Source organism: Pezoporus flaviventris, unplaced genomic scaffold (assembly GCF_033815535.1).
Source record: "Pezoporus flaviventris isolate CSIRO_AGI_PZ_B2104156 unplaced genomic scaffold, CSIRO_AGI_Pfla_v1 ptg000005l, whole genome shotgun sequence".
Taxonomy (NCBI): domain Eukaryota; kingdom Metazoa; phylum Chordata; class Aves; order Psittaciformes; family Psittacidae; genus Pezoporus; species Pezoporus flaviventris.
The window spans coordinates 3583484-3605534 of NW_026892553.1; the positions used below are offsets into that span (position 1 = coordinate 3583484).

The 22051-nt window shown below is 39.4% G+C and overlaps 1 protein-coding gene across 2 annotated transcripts in view; it reads left to right on the forward strand.

Annotated features, from left to right (window-relative positions):
* The window catches only part of LOC133265318 (connector enhancer of kinase suppressor of ras 2-like), a 187726-nt gene that overhangs the window by 41963 nt on the left and 123712 nt on the right, over nucleotides 1-22051 (forward strand). For both annotated transcript variants that reach the window (XM_061445698.1, XM_061445699.1), the window contains exon 2: nucleotides 20331-20494. In XM_061445698.1, coding sequence (XP_061301682.1) covers nucleotides 20331-20494 — 164 coding nt within the window. The remainder of the gene's footprint in view (nucleotides 1-20330; nucleotides 20495-22051) is intronic.

Here is a 22051-nt window from a genome sequence, read left to right on the forward strand (position 1 = left end):
CAACTCCACTTTATTCTTTTTGTATGTGTAGGTCTGCTATATAAAATATAACCTGTTGAACAGTAACACTTGAGGTTGTCATCACTTTCTCAGTGCCACTGCTTCTCTTTTTAGGTGTTATTCCAGATAAGTTTCTTAAATGTGAACTCAACAATTGCTGAAAACAGAATTGCAGTGGGTTGAGCAGAGAATCAGAACATCTTTCATAAGATTATCTGAATTTTGGGAGTGTTTTTTCTGGAAAAGAAGGGTGTGATAAATGCTGATGGAGCAGGATGGGCTGTGTGAAACGCCTAGAAGCAGTAACTATAATTTTTCTGACTGCTGCTGTGATAAAAGTTTTTCTACTGACTTGATTTCAAACTTTGAAGTCTTATTTGTCAAATAATGAAATTTCACATTCTTTTAGAAAAATGAATCAATGTGATTCTGCAGCAGGGTGGGAGAGTAGGATGCACCTCTCCCTGTTTCGGCACTCCAGATGGTGTACTGTTGAGGGAAAACTAAAAAGTGGACACGTAATACATTTGGTAGGCTCTGGGTTTAAGAGAATCCAACATGGCACTCCAGACTCTTAAAATAAAATGAGCAAATACAAAATAATTAAGGCAATCAGCTTTTAGAGTGCACTTCAAGTTATTTATATTTGTGGCAGAATCTCAGGAGCATGTTTTTGCTTAATAGTAATAAAGCTGATTATTAAGGCAACTTTGGCAGATTTACAATAGAGAAGAAGGAAATCACCGCGGACCTTTGGCTGATTTGCGTATGAGTAAATTAAATTGCTGAAAATTTATCTCCCAATTTGCTTGAGGTTTGTATTTCACTTCCTCACAGCCCTGGCTCATTGCTGTCAGGCAGTCCTCTGTCCCTAGAGTACTCAGGTTCTTTGCTTTTCCACTTCCCTTTTCTTTTTTCCCTCTTTGTCCTCTAACTAATGACTCTCCACACAGTAGCAGTAATCTGTTAATAGTTCTCATGGCATGACCTGTTGTATTACTCTATTTCATTCAATTTCAAGTGATCTAGTTCTCAAAGTCATACAGTTCTCTTCAGACAATATTTCAGTCTTTTTATTGACACAGCCTTTTAAGTTTATTGTTAATGTGTTTCATGAAAATGAAAGGGAGCACTTTTGATGGAATGTGAAAGAAGCCAATTTAAAAAAGCCAGCAGAAAGGAAATGTGTGCAAGAGGAAGAGAAAATATGCTGTGAGACTTGGAAGGTAAATTGGTGGATGAGCTATAAAGAGTTTGGAGGTGGATTCCCAGAGAGACTTGATGTTTTTCAAGAGAGAGGGAAGAAATAAGTGCTTAAGATCAAAAAGGACAGAGTAATTAGAGGATAATGAGAGTAAGAGTGAAAAAGTATTTTGTGTGAGATAACTACATTTCACAAAGGGGAACTGGGAGAGAAGGGTAAATTTGAGGAACTTTTAATCATTTTCTATCTATAAGTTCAATGTATAGCAGTGTGCACATTATAGGTTAGTTTAGTTTAAAAAGTTCTAAGCAGCCCTTACTCACATTTTTACCATTTGGTGTCTGTGAGGTGAGGAAAGTGGAATCTTCCAAATTTTTCTGGAATATGAATGTGAAATGAAGAGCCTTTCAGCTGAGGTCTGATGCTCTTGAGCGTTACAGTGCTATTTCACATCAACAGTTACGTTCATGCTTGCACTTCTGAAAAGACATCACCAAGGTCCATGGATAAGAAGGCACTATAACTGAAGAAGCAGCTTATATCCTTCTGGTTCTGAAATGAGGCAGAAACTAGAGTTTGCTCATACTGCAGTCCATGATGGTTTTCAGTTATGGAAACAATGGTGAAATGCTTTGTTTGTTTTTGAGGAGTCTTGGCTGTGCATTACCCTGAAATTTTTCAAAGACTTCTTTCCTTGCAGTTGGAAGTTGACTCTTCTGTTGTCCCATCTCCTGATCAGAGATTGAAACCATGCACAGATATGGAGACCTGCAGATTTACTGCAGCAAGAGAAATGCTTGTAGGAGAATTATGAGAATACTTAAGATTAAAAATTAGGAAAAACAAGGACTGAGAATTTATTTTTTTATGCTATGGCACAAAGGTGCTCAGGAGAAAGACAGGAGATAATTGATTATTTTGTTTTATTAACTTGTTAACAAAGCTTTTGAAGAGGATTAATTTTGACATAGCACTGGCATGCTGTTTGAGGGGGAGAAAAGTGGGAATGCCGCATACTTGCAGAGTGGACTTAGAATTGTTTAGAAGAGGATAGGGTGGACTGCAAATTGTAATATATCTGCTCCCAGCAGCCGCTCAGCTGCACGTTGGTAGGGATGGTAACAGAAAGCTCAGGTTAGGAAGTGGGAGTTAGAGCTGACACTGCAGGAAGCAAATGGTATAAACAGAATGTCAATCTAAAATCAGAGAGCAGAGATACTGAGACTAAGAAATGGGAGTACGGAGGACTAAAACAAGACAAGGATGTAAAGATAGCATTTGCAAAATGAACAAGAGATGTGTGGGAAAACAAGTAGAGTTAAAGAGCAAGCAGCAGAATGTGTGAATACATAATACGTAGTAATTTGATCTTTTTTTGGCATGAAGAATGTGATAAAGATGTCGTAGATCAAGTGGATGTAATTTTCTCTGCCTCGTTTACAATACTTGGTTGAATTTATTTTGATGATGAACACTTGTGAACTAAAATGCAGGAGAGGAAAATGCTGTTTGAACAGCGCTTATTGCAAATACTTAGAAATTCTTTCCAAAAAAAAGAGAGGCCAAAGTGTATGTCATAAATTTTCCTTTTTTTCTCTTGGAGACCATGAATGTTTTGGTGGAGGATTAGTTAGGGTGTGATCTCCCTTTCACTTCTGTTAGAGAACATGGGAATTTTTCCCAGTTAATTAGGCTCCTGCATGAAAGCTGTGAACAGACATGGGCCTATTTCTAGTTCTCCCACTGCTCTTCAGTGTGATTTCATGAGAATTGCTTTACATCGCTTTGGCTCAGTTTTCCTACCTGTGAAATAGGGAATTATGATGAGCTCCAAGCTCTTTAGGTTTATGTATCTGTGCTTCTTGACAGCTTGTATGCTAAGAAGCCAGAGGTAACCTTGGAGTATCTCCTTTCAGCAGGAAGGTGATTGAAACTCTGTAAGTGCATTTCAGCCTAGAAATTTTTCCTTATTATTTTTTTAGGTGAATTTGAGCTCTCCCATTTCTTTTGTCTGTTGGACAGGCTTCAAAGAAGAGAGTTGTAATTTCTGCTACATTTAAAGAGCTGTCTGCTCTCAGTGCTTCTGCTTGTCACTGGCTTACCAAAACAGTTTTGTCAGAACTGTCTTGAAGAAATGATGACATATTTGGAATATTTTGATCAATATTAGACTTTGAAGAGAAACAGTTTTCTGAGAAATACATATTTAGCTGCCTGGAAGTCCATGTCACACATTCATTGTGAGAAATGAGATCTTTAACAAGGGGTGAGCTCTGAATTCTGGCCCTGTCCCTCCAAGGCTTCATTCATCTTCCTGCATTTTCAACTGAAATTCTGAGGTTCTCTCTAAAATAAAATTCTATATTCTCAAAGGGAATTTACTTCAGTCAGAAAGCACCCCTCAAACTGGCATGCTTGGACATCCCCATGTTGCAGCAAGTGATGGTTTGTGGTAGTTCTGAAACGTGCGTGACTGTAGAAGCCAATCCTCCCCAACTCAAAGCAAACGCAGTGAAAAGTAGAGAGAACAGGAGGTACCACCTTCCGGCTGTCACCTCTGCTTCTAGTCCTTGGAAATGCAATTGCCTTTCTCCAGCTGATAACAGCTGTGCAGTGCCATTCCATGCAGATCTTTATCTGACACTGAGACAAATTCAGCTTTTTTTTAAGTGCAGAGGAGTTACATTGACTGTTTCTTTTCTCACAAGCAACAGCTAAATTCAGCTCTTTGGGTTAAAAATGAATAGTGCAAGAACACGGCATATGGCTGTTTGCCTAAGAAACTGTGGCTTGTGTTTACTGAAAGAAATCGTAATGTGTTGGCATTCATTGTAGTTCAGCTTAACTGGGAGCTTGCCAGAATCAAATCAAAATGTGTTCACAGTATATCCAAAATACTGCACAACTGCCAACTTTGTAGTAGCAAGATGTAACAACCTGTTTCAGAATGAAACATGAACATTTCCCAGCATGCAAGACAAACTCATTGCATGTTATCACTGAAGTGGGATGGAGGTATTCCTTTCAAGGCTATCTTGTCAACATTTAGAGTTTGATTAGCTATTTATAGCTGGAAAGATGGCAAAATATGCTTTAACTTGTCCCCTGATAAGCTACACCACTGGATTGCTTGTTCAGATGTGTGGCTGACCACTTCAGTGGGTCTACCAGATGTAAGGAGCTATTGAAGACGTACCGATATTGTGGGACACCATTTCTGCCAGCACAGAGAACAGATATCCTGTTTTTCTGTCTTTGAGTATCATAAGTAACAGTTCACGTCAATTTGGATACGTATGTGTGTTGAAGAAACAGAAATGGCTCATTTTCTTGCCCATATGGCATGCTCAATTCTCATCTCAAACATCAGCCTTAGCTCAGTGTACTTTGTATCTCATTTTATACACAAAACACAGGTGACCTCAAGGTGATGAGATTTGAGGATGCTTTTAACATTGAGGTTAGAAGATTGGGTTTGTGCATTGTGTGTATGTTTTTGTCAGGCACATACATAGCAGTACATTTCATAGAGGTGTTAATTCTTGTGTTTTTCAAAATGGAGAAAGCTTTAAGTGAGATATAAATTTTCTGTGTGATGTCCTTCCACAGAGACATGAATTTCGATCTGTGAAATTGAATGGGACCATCTCCAAACCTTTGGCCCTCATGGGCTCAGTCATGCAATATTCAGTGCACTCTGGCTCTGCTCCAGCAGTGCACTTAAGTTTGATTTGAATCATGTGAATATCCCTGTTCAAATCAATTGGAGGATTAGCAATATACAGGGAAGCGAGGCAGGCACTTAAATTTTTTGTTGGATCAAGGCCACGTTCACACAAATCATTACTGTAGTGCTTCCTATCTTAAATAATGACTGGTCAAAGAATAGGACCCCCTGTGATCAGACCAGAATTCATAAAACATTTATTCCTCAAATAGCTGTGTGCCCAGTAATCTGGGCATGAGTAAGATGGACATAAGTCTAATTAGATTTCTATTTTAAAAGAAAATGTGTTTGATTTGGTGAGTTATACAGTCTGACTGCTGTTTCAGTCATGAAATTAAACAGAACATACATCTTAAGAAGAATTTCTGTAACTGCCAAGGATTTAACTGATGATTTCTTAATTCCTAGTGCAGCATATCAAAATTGGCTGTCTACCATCTTACAATTTCGTTGACACAATCTTTGGTTTCATTCCTCATATTTGCATGAAGAACCACTAGAGGCACTCGGGACTAAAACAGTTTTTGCCTGTTGGAAAAGGACTCATCTGTTGCGCTCTGTGTTCTACCTCTATGCTTCTTACGTTCCCGCAATTCTTCTTTGCCCTGTCTCCTGGGAATGCTGGCTCTTGTTTCTGTGCCTGTGTTGCAGAGCAGTCATCTGCCAAAATATAACACTTTTCCTTTTATTTTTTTCTGGGCCATTGTTCACATGGGTCAGTTCCCCAGCACAGCTCAGCATGCAGCCACAAAGACATTTGGAGGTAGCAGCAAGTGGCAGCGAAGAGCAGAAAATGACAGCTTCAGCTGCTGGATTTTCAAACCAAAGTTGTTTCACAGGCTTTTGACAAAAAAGGTTGAGCTTCCCTTCACCTTCAGTTTGCTGAAACAGGCGGATCTGAGGCACTGTGCTGATGTAAAATTACTAACGCCAATACAAGTGGAGTGGGGAGGAAAAGTTGTTGCCTTTCCTGGCAGCAGCATGGTCTGAAATTGGCTCGAGCCCATTACGGAACTGCACCTTGTGACATTTTTCTATCAAAGGGGATAAGAAATGTACCATCTTAGGAAGTATAGTAGACACATCAGTACCTAAAAAGTAAGAGCTGCTGAGGGGTAGTGAATAGACATGTAGACATACAAAGCACAGCTTTTGCAGAAGAATACAGCACAAAAGTATCTCAGCTTATCAGGCCTAGGATTTCTGTGGCAAATGTGGAAACACTAAGACAATGTGATTAAATTTGAAGCCCCAAACGTCAGTTAAATTTTCTAGTAGTGTATACATTCTTTGAACCAGGAACTTGGTTAGCAAGATTGTCACAAGGCGGACTTAGAGGAAAAATTAAAATAGGAGTTTATTTAGTATGTGACTTTTGCATAGGCATTGCTTTAGAATGTCTTGTTATATTCTAAAGTAATATTAACGTGGTATTAAAATAATCTTTAAAGGGAGGTCAGGTTCTCCATAGGGAGAAATATTCCAAGAAAGCATAAACTAAAAAATTATTCAGCATTTCTAGTAACAATAATCATACAGTCTCCGTCTCACTTTCTGCTTTCCTATAATGGTATTGCAAGAAGAGGACAGTAGCCATGACAGGCTCATCAGTGTTACCTATGCATTTAAGTAATTGTGCCTTTTGTTTTAAAGCAGGAGCAATCAGAACACCAATGAGCCTTTCCAACCCTCAGTAGTGCAGTCACTTAGGGAAAAATAACTTAGAAGACTTGTGAAATACTACAGACCTTGAAGCCCTCTAGAGGGAATACTAACTTCTCATCCTGTCCCTGGAAATGACTGAAGTCAAGGATGTTCAATATTCGTAGATCATTTTTAGCATGTTTGCAGGTACCTGATTTATTTTTTAAAGTTAGGATTTGCAAATTGGTCCTAGGGAGCCAATAGCATCCTAAGATGTGTAGGAAATGTCATCACAATTTGAATTTTTCCAGTCTTATGTCTACATTCTTAGGGAAAAGAAACACTGTGAATAGTACTGCCAATTACTGTACATTATCAAGTTACTTAACAAGTCACACTCTCAAATGTAGTTTATCTATGATTCTATGATCTGACAAAAGCCCCATCCAACCTGGCCTTGAATGCTTCAAGGGATGGGGCATCTAGATCATCTGGAGAAGCATATAGTTGCAGCACAACAGTATCTAAAACTACTAATCACATGCTCTTATGCCATAAAAATGTGTCTATGCTTCTGGCTGAAGTGAAGATGCAAGTTGCCACCCTTTACATGTACAATCCTCTTAACACAGGTGCACCAGGCTTCTATTTCCACCTACTGAAGAAGCAAATTGTAGCTGAATCTTTGCTAAATCCTCTTAGTGATGAAGCAGCCTGAAATTTCGCTGTGGTCTGTAAAATTAGCAACCAAGTTACATTTGCTCTTTGCCTGCTCTTTTGATTGACTGTGTCATGGGCCAGTTGTGTAATGTATTCCTTCAAGTAGCTCTGCTCCTCCAGCACTTTCCTGACTCTGCAACACCTCTGCTATAGCCTATTTGTAAGCACTTAATCATCAAATGCGGGCTAAAACCCTTTGTTATAAATGGCAACATTTCCCTTTTAAATCAGGTAGTATAACACTCACATAAAAGCATTTCAAGTTTTCTTTTTGCTTTTACTAATAGAAAAGTTTGAAAGAGAATATCTCTTGGATCCAGGATGCTCTGACCTTTTTCATATTTGCTGAAAGAGATTGGAGCTGCCAGATTTGCTTGTTAATTTACCAAGTGATATCACAGGAAAAATCCTTGCAGCAATAGGTGACACAATGCATTTTCATGGAGAATTAGTGACATCCTGAGAAATTAAGCTGTCTTTGTTTCATATCTTACTTCCAGAAGTTCAGGAAAAAGCCCAGTTAGAAAAAGCTAATCGCATCATTATTTAAAGACAAAATGTTTTGTAAGTGTGAAAGTCATACTTAGCTCACTCTCTGACCTTTTTGGATTATCTCAGTCTTACTTCCCTGCTTTTTTCTGATCACAGCTATTTTATTTCATAAAGAAACCTGTAGTTCTTTAATCTATTTGTAAACTGACTTTTCCAAGAGCTTGTTCCTTCTGTGTAACTCTGGGTATAACTTGGTGCCACTTGAGATTCCCAGCCATGTTATCTCAGGGTTATGCTCAGTGACCAGAGGATGTCATCTAAAGCGTGTCTCTCTGTTGCAGCCTCCTGCCTGTGAGTATCATGTATAGTAGCAATGTGTGGTGAGAGGATCAAATCACTTCCTAAGCATGTCTCAAGGTGCTGCCTAACCTTTAATGTCTTTCCATCTTTAGTTCTCTGGAGCATAAACAGGGTAAGCCAGAAAGGACTTTTCTTTTTGAGGCTTTACTGGGAAAGGCTGCTGCAGCAGGACAAGAGCCTGCTCCCTGTGAAGCCATGAGGAATATCTCCAGAAACGTTATTTCATATTGTGCTACTTTTGCTGCCATAGAATAATTTATCCTGCCTAGTTAATACAGTGCATTGCTCTGGGTTTTTGGGTCTGTATCTTTAGTGAGTTAATACTTTTGTTTTCACTAGCACCTCTATTTAGAGTTTTTATGGACAGTTCTCATTACTATTACATATCTCTTATTCCTTGTCTGATATTAAAAAAAAGAAGCTTGAACTGTTCACTTATGGAGAACAGGAAAATAACTAGGAATGGTCCAAGAACTGCGTCGGTTCTCCTGTTATCCTCTGGCAATAGGAGGCTCTATAGCTGCATCAGTGTTTAGGTTGAGATGGGGACTCTGTAGTACTTCCAGCCTGATGCTTTCTTGGCAAAAAGAAACAAATTTCAGGTGCTAGGCCTGACCTATGTCCCTTTTTGTGTGCTGCCATGTAAAAGATTTAATCATTTGAAGTATATGAAAAAGTAGTATTTCAAACATATGAGTGAGTGATATCCTGTGGTTTTAAAATGGTTTGTAATCACTTGATTATACCTTTTTTTTTTGTACTGAATTACCAATAACCTTATTTCCTTGCTGGGCTGATTAGAATTTTCTTATGCATTGAGCTGCAGTCATATTTTATTCATGGACTTTGTCTATATATTGCTCTAGATATGATAAGATTCTAGCCTGTTTCATGTTACTTCACAAAGGTATTTAATCTTGGATAAGCTATGGCTGGATCAAATAGCAAAACATTTAGAATTCAGAATTAAAACACAAAATAATAGTGATTTAAGATGTAGTAATATTTTTTCATCGTGTAGTTGACGCCAGAGACTTAATCTATCTTAATCTGATACTGCATGAAAACTGGTAGCGAATAAAAATTTCCAGCTCTCATTCTGTTCAATAAAAACTATAATAAATTTGGCATAATCATGTAACATAAGTATGTGGAATAAAAATGGGTAACTGTAAGGAAAGAGAAAAGCTTCTTCAGTAGGATTTACAATGTGATTTCTCTTTGTTTTGTAATTTCTTCACATTTGCTTATTTATGCTAGTTTCACATCCTTTGTCGTGACAAAAGTATTCCCAGGTTGGGAATTTCCTGACAGCTGCTCAACAATTCCTGACAAATCCACCTGCCTTTTAACCAAGCTAACTATCAATTAGTAGAACTAATTCTTCCCAACTACTTAAGTAAAGAACCTAATTTAACATCGTCCAGATTTATAGAGTCAACAGGACAGCATAAACAAGAGCTGCAGTGTTGTGCATGACTCCCTCAGTGTTTCCTTGAAGTAAAAGGAATGAGAGAGAGGCATGCGTGGAAGCCCAGATCAACTGATCTATAGACTCTTCCCTAGTTGTTGTCCAACAGATGCCATCACCAAAGGTTCTAAAGAGCCCTGAAAAGCAACAAATCCCAGTCTTTCCTTTACATTCCTATTCCTTCCTATTACAGAAAGCCGAAAGCAGCTTCCCAGTGATTTTTTTGGCAACTGTGTTAGGATTTGCCAAGGCCACCTTCTACTTCTAGGATTTGTATCTTGCAGCTGTTTAAACTATTAGTTGTGAATTAGGTTGTAGACTCATAGTTGTTGAAGAAACTGTGTTGAGCAGAAATGCTATTTGTTGAGGCTTTTCACTACAAACACCTACACTGGATTTGGCTGTTCTTCTGATACGTAGGATTTTTAGTAAAATAGGGCAATGAGGTTGAAACAAGAATGAATGTATTTTGGAACTGAAACATCCATAGCGCTTCTTGTTTGACTCTTCTATGTCAACAGTTTATCACCACTCAGCTTTGCAGGTGTTGGCACTTCCGACAGAGAACGCTGTCAGAGATTCTGGCTGTCCTATTACAGGTTTACGTTGCTGATAACATCTTGCAGCCGAACGTATGCCTCAGAAAATTTCCATTTCTTCCTGCATGTTTTGGCCAGGAAGTGTGTTCTGAAGCATCTGTGGCGTTATGCTGGATGTCTTTGAATATGAACTGCATTTATTGTAGAGCCCTGTAGCAAGGGCTCATCAGATACTTCTAGGGAAGAACTAATTTCACCTAAATTGCATACATTTTGCCCAACAAGGTACTTTCTACCTCTGTTGATCAGCTCACAGACTTGTTATGTATCTCTTCGGTATCTTTTTTTCTTCACAGGGAACAAGGGAAAAGTGGGGAATATCTCTTTATAACTTGTACAAAAACTTGCTTGGCATGGTTTTGCGTGATACCAAACTAGTGTTTTGAAGGTCAGCCTGTGTCAGAAACTTGCCTGTGGGGAGTGCAAGGAGGATAAATCCTCAGAAGCTGCAGGAAGGACCTTTCAGTTATATCTATTTGTTCTGGTACTTTTGCTTTTAAGATTAGTCCTTGTAAATAAGAACATGGTTAATGCAGCTCCTTCTTTATTACAGTTGCTGACCTTTCTAAAATAGAGACAACGTGCTTAGGCTCTACTGAAGGAAACTTGATTTCCTAATGGTTTTCTTTCCACCTAAGAATGGTTCCTTTTTGTTGGTTGGTTTTTGTTTGATTTGTCTTTTGGTTTTGGTCTGTTGTTTTCTTTCCCCCATCATCTTTGGTAGCAGGTTAATAGAGGACTGTAATACACCACTACCCTCCAGTCCAGGGAGATGAGAAGACAACCTTTGCCAGTTATTGCAAAAAGGAGAAACACAAAACTTGATCACCTCAGTTCCCCACTTGTAAGCAACGCTATCCCTGGGGTATGCAGGGTAGATGTTGTTTCTTCTAACTGTTACTACTGATCCTAGAGATGTTCAGTCATCACCAGAGCTGTTCTGACACAGATCTTTGCTCTTTTGTGAGTGGGTAGAGATTTGAGAATTTAATTATGCTGGTTCTGCATTTTGGTTTGAGTATAAATCAAGGTTCCTTGAAATATGAAATCTATTTTTTGCCTTGTGAATTTATTTTATATTGTCTTTCTAGCTAACCCTAAAAGCTTTTTAAAATTTAGGTGTGTTTCAGGATGGCCAGAGCAATGGCTGGGATGGTGATCAGACGTTTGCCATCTCAGCAAATAGGAGAGAAAACTAAGTAAAGAATTACCAAATATGGCTTTCTCGTGGTGTAGCTTGAAAAGAATGTTCGTTGGCAGTCGTGCCAGCTTAAGCATCTGCTCCTTCATCCACTGGTGTATTCCACTGCATCTGTGCCAGTTAAAAATAGCTGGTAACGAAAAGGAGTGAAGTTAACATGGAGAGAATTCTGACCCGATTCACTACACAGCCACGCACAGAGCTGTACGAGGCACAAGGATGTACAAAGGTACCACTCTAACTTGGAGCCAGTGCTTCTGCCAGCAGAGATTCTCATCAAACTCTGACTGGAAAAAGAAAAGCAGCGTGTTACATGAGTCTAGTACAGAAAATAGACTTGTCTTGCATTTGGCCAAAGCATTACCCTGTTAAAACAAAGGTAATGAGGCAGATTTGGGGTCCAAGTATTCTCAGCTTAGTCACATTGGAAAGGGGAAGCATATAATCAGACAAACGGAGGTATGAACGTGCTGGCTTTTTGAAGCTTGCTAGCACGTCCAGGTCACTTCAGCCAAACTGCTTCAGAAATCTCTCTTTATCATGGAGAAAGTTACTGAGGCTCTGGAAAGACTTAATTTTTTATTAATACAACAATCTAATAAAGACACTTCTGGTTTTTATCACTTCTGTGGGAAATTCACTAATAACTGCATCAGTGACATACCTCGGGGTTAAGATTGCTGTGAATGTGACAGCAGGGACAGGCATTTGTGTCTGAAAATGTGATACATTCTCTGAGGGTGACACTTTTCTTCCAGAAGTATCCTTAAGGTCAGGCCTAGTTCTGGTTATTTATTGCCTCTGTGATAATGTCACAGCTCAACAACATGTGTCAATTTTTGTGGAAGAAGTTAAATGGCTTCATTTCCTATTACTCAGACACAGGTAGTGAAGGCAGAACTATATTAAGTCACTTAATGTCGCTTTAAGGGAGATGTCATATTATTACATCAAATTGTATAGATGCAGCAGTTTGATAATTTGTTATTAATATTGCTTGACACATCCCCTTACAAAACCTCCTCAGATGCTCTGAACTCTTAAAGTATTAATAATTTCAGCACAATTTTGGTCTTGGTGATATGATTATCTTGGAAAATTGCTGCCCAAAGAGCTTGTAATCACAGACACTGAGATAATGGGAAAGCCTTGGCCATGCCCATGATGATGTAGTATACCCATAGGTTTTGTTTATTAGACAGAATTTGGCAGTCTGGTTTGTGTGTCAGACATGCACTCCTGGTGAAGAGGCTGTGATGTTTGCCTTTATTCGGTGTGTATGTGTGTAGTTCATATGCTCATGAGCTTGCAATGGATTTTTCTTGAGGATTGCACCCCTTTTAACAAAGGTGCTTTTGGCTGAGGAGATCTGTCATTGCCAGTGAAACTCTGGCCTGTTCTGGGGATGGAAGAGGAAGTGAGGTTGGAAACTCCCAGCTCCCTCCAGCTTGTGCTCTCATAACACTGCTTCCCCGCTGGTACAGGGGAGGCAAAGCTGCCTACCTCACCTAGAGAAAACACAAAAATAGGGGTGGTGTGGAAGAGGAAAACACGTGACAACTGGGCATGGAAGCTGGGAGTAAATGGAGTTGAAAATATATGGGATTTTGCTAGGGGGAGAAATAGAACATGATAAAAATTAGGAGGGTGAGGTGATACTTGTAACCAGGGCTACTGAGCCAGTGACATAGGCTGGTGTGTGGGATGTAGCGGCAGGATGAGGATGGGAGAGGCTGGATGCTGGCTTTTGAGCGTGTCTGCTCTCATGGGGCTGATGAAGAACCTGGCACTCTCAGGAGAGTAGAACAGGAGCAAGAGAAGTTAGATTGTGGACCTCAGCCGTGGTGTGAGACAAGTGGAGCAGTTTGTCTGGTGAAATTCAACCCACTTTGAAGCCTGGAAGTCAGCCTTTTTGGGTGTCAGTTGGTCTTTGAGAAACATTCATTCAAAGTGCTCATTCTGCACCAGTTCCTGTTCATGCAGATGATGGGTCTGTAAATGCAAGCAGCAAAAGTCTGCTTGTATTTGCATCTAAAACATCCATCTGTATCTGTGTGAATATTATAGTGACGCAGAGGAAACTCATCTGGGAAGCAACATTTAAGCCCATAATACTTGCACAGTCAAGCATTTAAAGGTCAGATAATGCCAGAATTCAGGGATTATTTTTTCAAAATAATCTTAATTCTTTCTTTTTGGGGTGTTTGTGCATTCCTGCTCTAACTTGCAGTTTTAAATGTACTTTTTGGGTGAAATTTTGTACTCTGGCTACCTTTTTGCTACAGAGCAGGTTTGTAATAAGCAGGGTAGCTTAAAGATGCAAATACTGCATGATAGTCTAGTTTCCAAAGAGACTCCAAACTTTAAGGAGGTTTAGGTCTGTAAAGCTCTCAGCTTGGTGTCCGGAGTGTTTTCAAGCACAGGGTTGTGTGGGTATGGAGATCATTTTCTCCAGGCACTCCGAACAGTGTTTTGGTTTTGCTTTTGCGTTTGTTTCCTCATGAAAAGGCTTTAAGAACAAATAGCTGATATCTGAGAGTCACCTTAACAGGAGCATGGTCCTGAGGATTACGCCTTTTCTTTATTTGGACTGAATAATTCTTCAGAAGCTTTTAATGTCCCTAACAAATAATACCCACCTGATGGTTTTCATTGTTACAAGTTATATAAGAATGGGAAAAGACCCACTGTGCCTAAGTCCAATGTAGTAAATTAAAGGGGTTTGCGATAAAGAACACCCATGAACTGGAGAGTGTGTGTGTGTGTGTGTGTGTTCAATAAAATTACATTTAGGAAAAGGCACATATTCTCCACCTACTTCTAGCTGTTAACAAAACAGTTGACTTCTTCCAGATCTTTCTAAGTAGCTGCTAAATATTGCTTTATATAGAAAACACCACTTGTTTTAAAAAAGAAAATGCATACCCCAACTTTTTCACTTTCTGTGACAACAACTGCCTGGGCTGAGGCTGTAGATGCTGTTAAACATTGGATATATTCAAGCAGATCTGCATATGTAAGCTGAAGGTTGTGCTGCCTTCCCCAATTAATTAGGTAATTTCCAGCACAGAACTTGGAGACTTCTTTTTGTCTAATAGTGAATAGCTCATTTCCTGGACTTGCAAGTGCTTTGCCTGAGAAGAGAAGCCACTGGTGGAATCAGGTGCATTGTCTCGGGTGCAGTCCTGCTTGTCTGGAAGGTCATGTACGAGGTCACTTCCAAAAACCAGCAGGAATCAATGTTTCTTTGCTTATGGTTCCAAACCTACTTCAGCAGTCTTCCCTCTTCCTACTCTCAAAGCGCACACAGTTTCTGGTTGTCTTTTGCCCTTTCTCTCCCCTTCTTTGCAGTGTTTCTATCCTTTTCTTTCATCCTTGTCACCTGAGGCAGTTTCAGTACAACCAGTTTTCTCTTGAATTATTAGGTGACCCTGGTGTCTCACACTCCTGAGACGCATGCGCTGGTGCAGGCATGTTCCTGTTGTGCACTGTGGTCATATTATACAAGATTCCTGCCCTCACGAACAAGCGCAGTCACTGTTTGCATTTATCTTCCCTGAAGGACACTGCAGCTCCAGTGGATTTCCTCCAGCATCCAGCAGGATGACATTTGAAAATTGGTTTTGTCCCTTTTTCACTTTGATTTATTGATTTTCACAGGTTGCCTGCCTGCAAAACCAGATACAGTTGTTGTATAGCTTTTATTAGTCAAATGAGATACATTAATAGGTATATTAATTTGCTCTTGTCAGACCAAATTGTAATTATTCTGAACAAGCTGAGATCGTTCCCTTGTCTTTCAGGTTTTGTACCTTAGATCCAGATCCCACCGACACTTGCATATGTACCTCAAATTTGCTGCTGTGTGTAAGCCTTTATGCAGTTATCATTTTAGTATTCTATGTGCTTTTTATTTTAGAAGCTATTTTAATTAGGAAAGGTGTTAAGTATGTTCTCAGACCCTCGGTCAAGCTGGGTTTGACTTCTTTGCCAACTGGCTATAAATGGACTCTTAACACTTCCTTGTAGAAGTCAGCAGTGGTAAATGCTTTTCCACTGAGCTGTTTTCTTTCTCTTTCATCTTGTACCTAAAAGCAGAATGAGCAACACTGCATTTTTAGAACGGAGCGTATCACTTTGCATACCCTCTTCTGTCAGAAGAATCCTCTCATGAGAGCAGTCGTGTTTGTGACAAGCTGAACTGGCACAGACCTTTCCTGTCTGCCCTCCACGTAACCCCTCCATTTCACAGCCAGCGTTCTGCTCTTCTAGCCAGCTGCTGTAGATTTTCCTCTGGGAATAATGATGTGGTATGAAGAAAACCATCACTTGGTGAGGAATTTTTAGGACCGATTATAAAACCAGCATAGGTAATAGAGTTCAACTAAAATATATGGAAAAAAGAAGCAAATAAATGTAGTGTATGGAGAGATTTATGAAAAATTGGAAATTAGACTTTTTAAACTTAGAAATTACTTTTGTGATGGATCACACTTCATAAAGTTATTGTCACCACATTCCCCCCTGTGAGAGCTTCCCTGTCTATATAATTTGACTTCCTGAATAGCAGGCAACAACTTATGTTTTTCCTTCATTTATTCTTACAGTGATTTTCTATCAGTATCTCTGTCTAGTGCTAGAGGTAAAGGGACAGACCTTAACATAACATGGCAACTATGTGCTTTCAATGTAAAACAAACATGATGTTGTTTGACATCAATGAAAAAATTCATTTTAATTTCAGGGGGTCTTATTGCCCACAGTATGTAGCATCTCTTTTGTAATGTTGGCTCCGAGTTAATACTTAGGTGTAATTTTAGCTAGCTCTACAGAGGGTTTTTTTTATAACAAGTTGGTTTGCTTTGTTCTTTTAATGATTCTGTTTTCTTAAGTATGCAGTTCTAAAAATAAACATGTTAGAGCTAACTGGCTTGTCTTTTCCTGCCCTTTCTCCCTACCTGATTTTTCTGCCTCCTCTTTTTCATGTCGCTTTGATTTAGGCAATTTACTACATGCCTTGTTTGCAAAGGCGTAGTTGGCAGTCGGTATATCACAGATGCTTGCTTTTCCTCTGCTCTTTGAACACAGGGGTAGAGTTTTCCTAGTCCTAGCTTTTTACTTAAGAATGGGAAGGATCACAGAATCAACTAGGTTGGAAAAGACCCTTCAAATCAAGTCCAACCGTTCCCTAGCACTGCCAAGACCACCACTAAACTGTATCACTGGGGACCTCATCCACATGGTTTATGAATGCTTCCAGGGGTGGTGCCTCCACCACTGCCCTGGGCAGCCTGTTCCAACCCTCTCTGTGAAGAAATTGTTCCTAATATCCAACCGAAATCTCCCCTAGAGCAGCTTGAGACTGTTACCTCTTCTTCCAGCACTTGTTACTTGGGAGAGGAGACTGACCCTAATCTCACTGCAGCCCTCCTTTCAGGTAGCTGTAGAGAGCTCTAAGTTCCCCCCTGAGCCTGAACACAGTATGCTAGGTGTGGATGGTCACTGTCCTGGCCCTGCTGGCTACACTGCTTCTGATACAGGCCAGGATGCTGTTGGCCTTCTTGGCTGCCTGGGCCAAGAAATGCACAAGAGACAATATAGCAGAGACAATATAGCAGATCTCTCAGCATGTCTCATGTTAAGTCTCAGCTTTAAAATAAAGCATACATGTTTAAACCTTTTTCCTTGAATTAATTTACTGCAGTATGGTGGATATTTTGGTTAGTTACAAACTGTACCCCAAAAAAGTAGGAATGTGCAGGATCAGAACTGAAAGCCTCTGTGTTTCTTGCCTGACACCAATACTGTGTAACTTGGCACTAGTGGTTTAATTTCATTTAGCTATCTGTAAAGCAGAGTTAATGCCTGTTAGTTGTTTGTAGTAATGAGTCTTAACTAATGTAAGTCTTACCTGTAAACAGAAATCATGTTGAGAATATTGCATAAAGAGCAATGGCTTGAGGAGTGGCTTGAGGAAATAAATATTCCACTTGACTTTGAGTCAAAATGATCTTATTCCATACTCTTTCTAATCGCATCTTTGATATTTTCATGCTAAAACCAATTACAGCCACAATAATAAAGAATGAAATTACTCTTAGCTAAGTTCCTGCTTCGTAACACCTCACAGTTATCAAAAACATTTTTACATTGCAAGAGAAGGAACAATGGAATACAATTCCTACCTCCTAGATAGACAGAAAAGCAACAAGCAATGGACAAATACTTCTTTCTCGGTGTGTGTATTTATCAAATGCTGTCATGCTATGAGACAGCCTGGTCCTTTAATGATATATTTCTGTATTCTGTTGTCAACTGCCATACTGTTTGCACTATTAAGTAAATGCCTCCTAAAGATGCCCTGGGGAGCTATTACAGAGCAGTATGAATAATGCAAATTTCATATTTTGCTCTTGTTGTACATTCTGTCTGGCACAAAGGGACATTTAATACATCTGGCTACACAGTTTTTATAGGATGTGATGTTAATCTGGTATTTTCTAAACCTTTCTGAATACTACAAATGCTTATTTGTAGCCACTGATACTAAGGTTTTTAACTACTTTTCTTCACTTTTGTTCAAAATAATTTAGTGTCTGGTATCAGTTTTAGTGACTTTTTATGATGAGTTTCAGGCAAATAGTCACTAAAAGCAAACCTGAAACACCGGGGTCTTGGAATTTGCTCTGGAATTGTTCTTGAGCAAGCAGGGAGCAGGAATGTGGAACGGCTCTGAATTTCAAATGTTAAATTCGCAGTGGTCAGCTTTTAACCAATCCAAATTGAAATATGCTTACATGAATTTGTTCATCAAATTATTTAAACCCACAAACAGATGCAGAGAAATAGTGTCCTGTTTGCAAACCATTCCAGAACGGAGAAAAGGCTTAGGTATTGGTTACAAAGAGACTGCTGATTTGAGTTAAAAAGAAACAAAACACCCCAGCAAAACAAAATCAAGAAGCAAAATTAAACCAAACTAGCTCATAATTATGGATAGCAACATAAAATGTGACATTTTACATCACTGACCTAGTTTTGGATGGGCTATACGTCTAAGTGGCTATAAGGTCGTGTTAGCTACATGGTAAATGATAAAAGAGCACTGTAACATAACTTAGGACTATCTGTTTGCAGAGTAAATAACTGAGTAATTTTGAAAGGTAATTTCATTGAAGGAAACTGCAGTATATCCCCCTGTATTTCTGGAACAGAAGACAAAGACATTATTTTGTTTATTCAATTCTTGTGTCATCACAATCCTTGTATGTCAACTGAATTATGTTGGCTTAACTGAGACTTAAAGTGGTAATATTAAGCATGCCAAATAGAAGATGTCAGATCTCTCTTCCTCAGATACTCTATTTAATAAACCTGAGAATAGAAAAACATGGAAATATCAAGTATTCTTGTCTACAGGGTAGTTTTAAATTCCACATTTGCTGGCTTGCTTTCAGTTCCCCAGGATTCCTGCAATGTATTTCTGTTTGTCATTGCCATATTGTGTCATTTGGTTACTTAGAAGGACCTCTGTGATTCAAAACATGTTTAAATACCTACAGGTTTCTCTTTCAAAGATCCTAAGGTGAATGGTAGCATTACCAGTTTCCATAATAATAATCCAGGAAATTAAAACACAATTAACTTTGCTTTATTTCTGGTTTTATTGTGTCTGTGAGAAATTTTAAAGAGACAAACAAGAACAATATCGTTCATATGCCTCTTGCTTTTCTTTTCTTTATATCCATTGGCTTTTCTTAGCGCTTGCACAAACATCTTCCCCTTAATTTAACCGTAATGGTGATGCTCTCTGTATTTAACACAACGTTTCTTGCCTTATCAATTTTCAGGGCTAAATGGAACAGCTCTTTGTTCATGAGTAAAATTGAATTATTAATCACAGGGTTTATAACAAAATCATTTGTATGTTACTGAGTTTCAGAAAGTTGAGAGTTTGACATGAATAAATAAATATATTGGCACCGGGTGTAGCAGATAGTGGAGGTGGTTACTGAGCCTCAAAACCACTCTCATGAGTGGTACGATACAGTGGCTACACTGTATGACTTTGAAGAGTCAGACAAGAGGAATACCAGGAAGAATGTGCTTCTAATCATATTCTTCCATAACCGAAATTTACACTTAGGTCCTCATGACATCGGAAGAAAAGGGTTTTATTGTAATGGCACTCTCTGTGCTTCCCTGCTCTTCCTGGGTCTCCCTAGTGAGTACCATGGAGGATAAAAATTAGTGTTAAAGCAAGGAGGGCCCCCAGGATGATCAGGGGCTGGAGCACCTCCTGTATGAAGACAGGCTGAGAAAGTTGGGGCTGTTCAGCCTGGAGAAGAGAAGCTGCGTGGAGACCTCAGAGCAGCTTCCAGTATCTGAAGGGGGCTACAGGGACACTGGAGAGGGACTCTTCATCAGGGACTGTAGTGATAGGACAAGGGGTAACGGGTTCAAACTTAAACAGGGGCAGTTTAGATTGGATATAAGGAGGAAGTTCCTTACTGTAAGGGTGGTGAGGCACTGGAATGGGCTGCCCAAGGAAGTTGTGAATGCTCCATCCTTGGCGGTGTTCAAGGCCAGGTTGGACAGAGCCTTGAGTGGCACGGTTTAGTGTGAGGTGTCCCTGCCCATGGCAGGCAGGTTGGAACTGAATGATCTTAAGGTCCTTTCCAACCTTAACTATTCCATGAAGAGTGTTGAAAATAATGTCAGTAATAGAAACTTTTCTCTTTAGCAGTATGCACTGAACTATGAAAGTTAAATTATACTTTTGACACATTTTTCCATAACAAATCCAAACAAGGAATTATATTTGCATTTCCAAGCAACTTGGAAACTCTGTGAATTGCAGAATTATTATTGTCCCTGTTCTCTGAATATGCGTTGTTGGCTTTTTCAAACAGGCCTTGATGACTGCCTCCAACAATACATTAAAAACTTTGAAAGAGAAAAGATCAATGGTGAGCAGCTGCTGCACATCACTCATCAGGAGCTTGAGGAACTGGGAGTCACTCGGATTGGCCACCAAGAGCTGATTCTAGAAGCGGTTGATCTGCTCTGTGCATTGGTGAGTGATTTCTTGTATCACTTCATAATCTGGGTTTATGAATTTGCAAACCACGGTAAAAATAATATAGACTGCACTCCCCAGCCCTGTGCTTGTATGGACACAGTAGGTTTGCTTGGGCATGTAGAGGCTTCTTTGAGCTGTAAAGAAATTATATACATCCATTTTATGATTATGATGGTCTTTTGTTGCCCTTCCTCTGACTTGCTTGGTCTTGAGTTCAAATACTGTTGACTATCACTACTGGCATCCATATGGTTCTGTAATTATATGCCATATGCCCTTCTATTTCACTGACATTTGCTACACTGTACTAAACCAAGTAGACCTGAGTGGTTTACCCATGCCAATATCCAAAAGGATGGTACTAAGGAGCCAGAAGGTAATGCTAATTAGACTGGAAGATTGTTTAAAACGAGCTTTGAGACAAGATTGGAATGGTAAAATTGACTAAAAGTGTAGATAAAAGTGTCAATTTGAACTTTGGGGAAGAGGGTGTTTAGCAAAATACATGCATTTGGAAGAACACTGGGGCCTATATATAACAGGTCATTAATTCACCCAGCTTCTTATTTGATGTCAGAAAGTTCCTGTTTTCCTCTGTTATGTAATCCCTGCCAGCTAATAAAATGGAATATATTAACTTAATTCTAAAGGAAAACTAACCTTCTTTTGTGTAGGTGAACAGTGAAAGGATATTGGAAACACAAAAAATAAACCAATAAAACTACATATAGGTAAATTACATATAACATCCCCAGTGCTTTAATTCTTGATCAGTTCTGGTTTTTCACAAAGTAGGTTATCCTCTGAGATTCTGGTCCAGTAAATTTTCTCCAACAGGGAAACTGGCACTTAATAGTAAAATAGAAAACAAGCGGGGAAGAATGCACTTGAGCTGAGCAGAAAGCATTATGAAGTACCTCTTATTATGCATATGCTTCTTGCAAGTACCTCTAATTACAGAATATAATGGATGCAGCTTGAGATCCTCTCTTAAAACTAAGTAATGTATATGTCAAACCAGAGACATGCCTTTGGCCCTGATGCAGCTGTGCCTGTGCACTGGGGCATAGTGCATAACCCAACAGACTTCTGTGTTTTGGAAACATTTAAAATCGAGCTCCAGAGTTCCCCCCCCCCCCGACACGCTGTTTTCCACATGAAAGGAATCGTAACTACCCCACAGTGTTATGTTGTGTTATCTAAAGAACAACGCAGTGCTGTGCCCTGACACCAGGGAGACATAGCAGACCCAAGAAGTTTCCTCTGGCAAAAGAATGCCCTTCAGTGAAGTCTGCCCATTAGGAGGACCCTTGCTGGTTTTTCTTATTATTATTTTTCCTTCTTTAAACAAAGAAACTGTACCTCTTAAACACTGGCCCTGCTGCTGGTCAGTGGTGCAGCTCTTCTCTTACTGTGCTGTCTCATGACCTTATTTCTTCTTTTAAGGCACGGTGGGGATTTTCCAGCTCCTGCTATCATTTATTTAGCCTCCTGCCTTTAAGTCCTTACCATTCCTTTCTCACTCAGTCTCTAAAATGCCTGTTTTGGTTT